This window comes from Loa loa, assembly GCF_000183805.2.
Source record: "Loa loa unplaced genomic scaffold supercont3.389, whole genome shotgun sequence".
Classification (NCBI taxonomy): domain Eukaryota; kingdom Metazoa; phylum Nematoda; class Chromadorea; order Rhabditida; family Onchocercidae; genus Loa; species Loa loa.
In genome coordinates, this window is record NW_018108569.1 from 5,854 (window position 1) to 12,282 (window position 6,429).

Consider the following 6,429-nt stretch of genomic DNA (forward strand, 5'->3'; position numbering starts at 1 on the left):
AAACTGCAATTTGCATATAAACAAAATTGTTTTTTTTTTTATTTCAAAGAAAATTACTACACTCAGTTACCAGACAGTTGGACATCTTAAAGCTCAAAATGATTTAAAGGGATTTAAAACTACTAATGCACTCACGCTTTCAAAGAAATTAGTAGGATCCAGATCAGACGAAGCACTCCGCACTGGTTGGAGATTAACGCCTGAATCCGGTTCACCTTCGCCTGAAAGACAAAGAAAGAAACGTTCAACGAATACGTCTGTGTTAAAAATGCTAGTCTTGGTAATGCAGATTTCGGGAATATTTTAGGCCACCCATATTATATAACTTCTAAAAGTCCCAAAAAAAGAAAAAAAAACGAGGACTTCAAAGATTGGTTTCTGTTTCTTGTCGATTTCTTTAGTTTTCTTTGCTTCTCACACTTGAACAACAGAATTTGGGTAATTAAACCGAAATCGACAAGAATTAACGTCGCATAGTCATTAAGTATTACAAAATACAAATTAACGCGTGAAGCCAGGCTCCAAAACGTCACCACAAGATAAGTTCCAAAGACACCAATCTGGAGAATAAAAGGGAAGGATATTACTCTGCTGTATGCAGGGTTTATATTTCCTTATATAGTGGGATTTTTTTGTGGCTATCGGAGAAGTTGGAACCATTTGACCCCTGAGTGACCTGACATTCATTACAATATACCGACATTGACCAAAGAATCTTCACAATATAAGTTGATTTACAACATCTTGACAAACAAATTATGTAAATGGCGAATATATACAAAACAGCGATGTTAATTTAAAAGAATGGAAAGTCTGAATGACGTCTTATATCACAACGTACCCAAGGGGAACTTCCTTCCCTTTAGAAGGTAGAAACAAGAACTTCATATAAGAACGAAATAGTCTTAATTAATGAACTGGAAATATCTCGAGGCTTGTGGAAATTAGCAAAAATAAAAGAAATTAAAAGAGAAGGAAATGAGGATGTGCGAAATGCCATGATTGAAATGCTACATGGAAATTTCTCGACAGACTAATAGATATGCTATATCCTCTGAAAATTAATAATAAAGAAAACTTCGAAATTCAGTCAACAAACAGCTTGTGAGAGTTCGTGCCTGAATTTTAATTTGTTACGAAAGTTCTTGCTTGAGTTGTGATGACGATGAGGTGCTTGATGTGTCGCTTGGAACAGATGGATATTTTTGATAAAAGTTTCATTGGTTGACGGAGAATTATTCTTTCGCTTCGTTATAAAACAGTCATTGGCGAGTATCAAGAGTGAAGTAGATTGCTAGGCTGTTTTTGTAGCTAGGCTTTTTGTAGGTAGGCAGTGAAGAGATTGCTAGGCTGTTTTTTCTTTTTTTTGCAGAACCAGTTTGTTGGAATTTGATTGGAGTTTTAGCCGAATTTAACGAATCTTGTAGCATAGTTTATTAGGTGAACAACAACAATGATGAATATTGCTGCATACTGACAGTTGAACAACGAACAAGAACCATGATTAATGAATAACGATCCAGTTCCTTATATAGTGGGATTATGTTTACAATAGTCCAAGAAGTTAGAACCAAATGACCCCGCGCTGATCTGAGGTTCTTTGCAATATGCTAACACAATCCTGAGATCCTTTACATTATGGCGACATCGCACATGAACTTGATTATCAACATGAATTGATTTAGAACATCTTGCAACACGAGTTGAGCTACATCTTTATAATGTCGACGTTATTTTTATACTAAAAATATTTCGGTTTTTACCGAATATGAGAACAATTTACATGGAAATGACAGATCGAAAACTTCAAATATGATGGAAGACCGCTCTCTATGGCAAGAATTAATTAGCTGGTACCGGAATATCCGGAGAAAGTTACAGCATTTGTGGAAGATATACCAAGAAGAGTATTGGAATGAATTAAGAAATAGAATGCGACAGAAGAATGCATAAAAACTCATGTAGTCGTATATAATGTAAGCCAGTCAGTGGGGAATTAGTACCGTTGAAAGGAAACTCCCACAGAAGTTCATGGAAGATGGATCTAGTGGAAAAACAACGAAGGAAAAGACGGAACATTGTCGGTCTGATGTCGTAAGAATATCGAATGTCATCCCGCTTAACTCAGACTGTGGAACACTTGTACTATTTAGAGGTCGTCGGCTCTGAAAGCCCAGACTCAATATCTTCTCTCCAGCGAGAGGTGTCGCTGAAATTGCGAGTGGAAACGGAGGATCAGCAATCTTTGTTGAAAATCGATATCGTCGTGTTGTATGTGTTATTACAGCAGAATTTAAGCAAGCATGTGCTCATTGTTTTACATGTGCGTTGACAAACAGCCCCATACCAATGTGTGCAAACTAAAAAAAAAAAAAAAAAAAAACAAAAGGCGTTAATTTTCATATGTCTAAACCGTAGCGGAGCCTCTCCACTTGTGGAAACAGTTGATCCTGAGCATCAAACCACATTAGAAATGTATTTGAATTGGGTCTGTTGATTGGAATATTGGGTTTCACTGATCTTTTTTCTTGTGATATTGTTATTGAATTCGTCTCATTGATATTGTAATTCTTGAGTTTCAAACAGAACCAAAGAGACAGAATCAACTCTCACTAAACCAAAGAGGTAGAATCTGTCACGATAAGAAAACAACAATCATAGAATCTGAGCAGATGATGTTCCCGTACAGCACTTGAGATGAGAAGAGATTTCATTCTACATATCGAGGATCTGTGATATTAAATCCTGAAATCCCTTCTGGCATTCATCTTCCATTTGATCATCTTTGCCCTTCATTCAAAATATGTAGATGTATTCTACAGAACCATATTTAATATTTATTTACACAATAAAAGGGCGACAAAAGTTGAAATAACTTAAGAAATAAATCCCTGAATAAGTCGACCTTTACACTAAGTTTCTGAATGAATACGTATACTTTTTACATATATTGAGGAGAGCATTTTTGCCTATGTACAATTTACAATCGGCTATAAAAAAACTCACAACTAACAATTAAACAATTAATCAAAAACTACTGATTTCCATACATGCAAGATCATTCCAAATTCGAATGAAGTATTATGAGTTTCAAAAGTTATACCAAAAAACTTTCCCCAAGTCTCTTGGATTTCATTAAGCAACTGATATCCCAACTATTTGAACATTAAGAGCGTTTCAAATGATTCCATAATGCGGAAGAAATTATTGAAGATTATGAAAAAAATACGATTTCAACAAAAAAAAAAATCTTTTCAAATCCGATCAACGAACAAAACAAAATATATGAATACCTCAGTGTGAGACAAACCACTACCAGACATTCATGCAAACATCTTTGATTTCGAATATATTTTAATCAAACATATTTACAAATCTTCAAATAAGACAAACGACTTCCAAATTTCGAATTTTGATTGTAAATTCGTTAAAAGACAACATTCGCATGCAAAAGAAAAAACTGTTCGTATAACTGTACTACATATTGGAAAGGGTGAGTTGTTTGTAAAGCTGTCAAACTGTTGAATCCGAAGAATTATATACAATATATTTGAACAGGTTTATAAACGAAATATTTTTTTCTGCTTATGGTTCTATTAAATATACAACGTAACTATTGTAGTAGACAATTTTTCAGCATAAAACATTATTGGAACGTGTCTATTTAAACTAAATCTTTTCCATCCATTAGTAAGCGACAAGAATGGAAGATAAAGAACTATGGATATTTAATAAGTTAACTGAATTTTTGAATAAAATCAGCATCAACAGCAGCGGACCGTATTTTTGCACGTTCATCATTCCAGTCAGAGCTACAAACAATCAGACACATTAAAGATACAAAGTATTAGTCACGCTCTTTCTAGTTAAAATCATTGCATACTAATCTCTACGCAATCACTCAGCTAAAATCATTGTCTAATAAAATGCAAAAGATTGGTTGATTCAAGTTTCTAAAATCAAAAAACACAGAACGATGACTAACTTGGTATCAGATGCATCTTTTCTTCGCTTTTTCGGTGGACCTTCTTTCAATTCATTGATTTCACCATCAAAAATGCGAGATGTGCTGCCATTTAATAATCTTATCCCCGTTTCCTTCCAGCACTCAGAATCAGAAATGCAAACAAGTTCATGCTGGTAGACTACTTTCAAACGGCTGAAAAGTATAAGTATTTCAGAAATCCTGAGAATAATAACAGTATTTCAGAAATCCTGAGGATAAAAAAAAATCCAGAAAGGTTTGAAAATTGAAAATTTCAACTTTTCTCGGAAAGAGGGAGAGAAACTAGAAATATCACCAAGCAAGAGACTGTAGCAAAAAGTTACGATAAGCACTATGCGTAATCACTGCTGGATGGGAAGCTTTAAAAGTATTTTTAAAATATTTTCGATAAAGGTGAGCATGAGCACAAGAAGCACCTCCCTATCATTTCATCTAAAACGCGTCGGATCACTTCCACATCATTATCACCACAAACATCCTTCCGGTCATTCGCGCTCATTGGTTTCTCCAATTCCATTGGTACTTTTGATGCGAACCTTCAACAGCACTTTTTATTCGAACATTTTCGAAGGTTCATTTCTTCCCAGATCATACATTAGGGAAGAAGGAAAAAAGAAGCCAGTGATTTTAGCAAAACTACTGGAATAAAAAAACAACCTGGAATGGTTACATCTAATGTTACTTTATGGAAACGTAATCGATCAATTGTGTTGCTCATTTTGTGGTACGGACTTTTTTTTTGCTTAAGTTAAACTAAAGAATATATAAAGTTTGGCGACAGCAACAATTCAGAAATACTATGCAAAAAGGAAGTAGTCGTACGCAGTATTTATTGCGTTTGTACAAAATAAATATATCCAGTAGATCAAGAAAATTTTTCACTCAAGATGTACTTGCATCTCTAAATATTATCAAATTATTATCACACTCGATTTCAGAAGAGAAGAGGAAGCAATATCGAAAAACTATAATACAAAGGGAAATATGCTGTTCTATCATATGTACAATACATAGGACAAAAATTATATAGAATGTGCACAAATAATGTACCAAATACGCGAACTTGGTGACTACCTAAGGTGACATAGGTAGCTTCTATTCTTCCCATTAACTTTAGTGTGTCACATATGAAATATCTGCTTACAACAACAGGACAGAAGAATAATCATAAAATATTTAAATTCTAAAAAGTTACTTAAGTTTTGAGAGAAACAGCAAACTGGAATGCGATAGCAAAATATAAAATCAATTCAACATGTTCAAAAAAACCTACTGAGTTATTTACATTTTCATATCATAAAACAATGATAAAGAACGAATTTATAGCCTCCGATCAATATTTTGAAAATTGATATCATTATTGAACAGGTGTATATAATGCGTGAAAAGTAATAACATCCCACTAAATCACAAAAATATTTACATTTGAAGCACAAATCATTGAACAAATTAAATTTTAAAACAAAAATCTGTAAAACCTTTCATCAGGAGGAAGTAACAAGGCAGTGATCGTTACCTTATATCGATTCACATCCCAGTAAAAAATAAGTAATGCCGCGCTGACGTATATTACTCCAAATTATTACTGAAGATGAATCCGCAAAGAATCAAGCAGTAAAAAAAAGAACTAATGAAAACTAGAACAATTATCAGAAACAATGAAAATTAGAAAGCCAAAATAAAGTTATCCGAATTAACTAAGTCCAAAGTCAGTTTTAACTAAGTTCAAAGCCAGTTTCTGAGTGCACAGCATATCTCAATTTCTGCAACAGAACTGACTTTTTGCCATAATTTGGCAATTTCAAAAGGTTAAAACAAGTGGAAGCAGTGGGAAGCCGCGAAGGTGATTGACGTCGCTTAATAGCCAAAAAGCCACGTACAACACTAGCTAAAGTGTCGCCTTGGTCCTAAAAAACCATATATAAGGTTTAAAAAAATGAATCAAACAAGATTAATTCAATTCAAAAGTTAGACATTCCCATTAAATCGTAGTTATTAACAGGAAGCAAAGTATTTACCTGGTCATCAGAAACTTCAACACAACGAATCGAAAAAGGAGGCTCAAGATACGCAAATCCCAAAAGCGGTGCACGAGAACAGCTCGTTACGAACTTTAATAATTAATTTAAAAACCATACGTGATAAAATATTCATCGATTTGAAGTATTATAAGTTAGTGCTTCTCAATTCCTCCTAGTCCACCTAATTATATTGGTACGATTCAATTCATAAGACATAAAAATTCTACAAAGGGAAATACTTCAAGTAAGTAATAAACTACACGAAGCTTGCTTGTATAAGTTTTAAAAGTTGTATAAGTTTTAAAAGTAAAAGTGTATAAGTTTTCTTTTTCAAAATTTATATATATATATATATATATATATATATATATATATATATATATATATATATATATATATATA

At 33.3% G+C, this 6,429-nt stretch overlaps 4 protein-coding genes across 4 annotated transcripts in view; 1 reads left to right on the forward strand and 3 right to left on the reverse strand.

The window, feature by feature from the left end:
* Nucleotides 1–93: 93 nt before the first annotated feature.
* On the reverse strand, nucleotides 94–687 carry LOAG_11599 (hypothetical protein; the record flags this gene model as incomplete). The annotated part of the gene is made up of 2 exons (XM_003147117.1): nucleotides 94–221; nucleotides 507–687. The coding sequence occupies 2 exons, from the start codon at nucleotides 685–687 to the stop codon at nucleotides 94–96; spliced, it is 309 nt and encodes a 102-aa protein (XP_003147165.1).
* Nucleotides 688–866: 179 nt separating this feature from the next.
* LOAG_11600 (hypothetical protein) lies at nucleotides 867–1,037 on the forward strand (the record flags this gene model as incomplete). The annotated part of the gene is made up of 1 exon (XM_003147118.1): nucleotides 867–1,037. A coding segment is annotated over one exon (171 nt), but the record flags the coding sequence as incomplete, so codon positions are not given.
* Nucleotides 1,038–3,694: 2,657 nt separating this feature from the next.
* LOAG_11601 (hypothetical protein) lies at nucleotides 3,695–4,549 on the reverse strand. Its single transcript, XM_003147119.2, has 3 exons — nucleotides 4,423–4,549; nucleotides 3,986–4,159; nucleotides 3,695–3,812 (listed from the first exon to the last, which is right to left on the reverse strand). The coding sequence occupies exons 1-3, from the start codon at nucleotides 4,521–4,523 to the stop codon at nucleotides 3,737–3,739; spliced, it is 351 nt and encodes a 116-aa protein (XP_003147167.1). The 5' UTR covers nucleotides 4,524–4,549; the 3' UTR covers nucleotides 3,695–3,736.
* Nucleotides 4,550–5,493: 944 nt separating this feature from the next.
* Nucleotides 5,494–6,429, reverse strand: part of LOAG_06133 (ubiquitin-protein ligase UBE3B) — a 6,141-nt gene continuing 5,205 nt past the window's right edge. Inside the window, exons 16-17 of the mRNA XM_020447070.1 lie at nucleotides 6,025–6,117; nucleotides 5,494–5,913 (exon numbers count right to left, since the gene is read on the reverse strand). Of these exons, the coding sequence (XP_020302658.1) occupies nucleotides 5,722–5,913; nucleotides 6,025–6,117 (285 nt within the window). The 3' untranslated portion in view covers nucleotides 5,494–5,721. The remainder of the gene's footprint in view (nucleotides 5,914–6,024; nucleotides 6,118–6,429) is intronic.

What these genes read in the sequence shown, in the direction of transcription:
- LOAG_11601 (XM_003147119.2), bottom strand. Translation starts at nt 4,523, where the DNA reads ATGGAATTGGAGAAACCAATGAGCGCGAATGACCGGAAGGATGTTTGT. An exon ending in TTAGATGAAATGATAGGGAG is followed by an intron (nt 4,160 to 4,422) that starts GTGCTTCTTGTG and finishes TATACTTTTCAG; the next exon opens with CCGTTTGAAAGTAGTCTACC. An exon ending in AAAGATGCATCTGATACCAA is followed by an intron (nt 3,813 to 3,985) that starts GTTAGTCATCGT and finishes GATTGTTTGTAG; the next exon opens with CTCTGACTGGAATGATGAAC.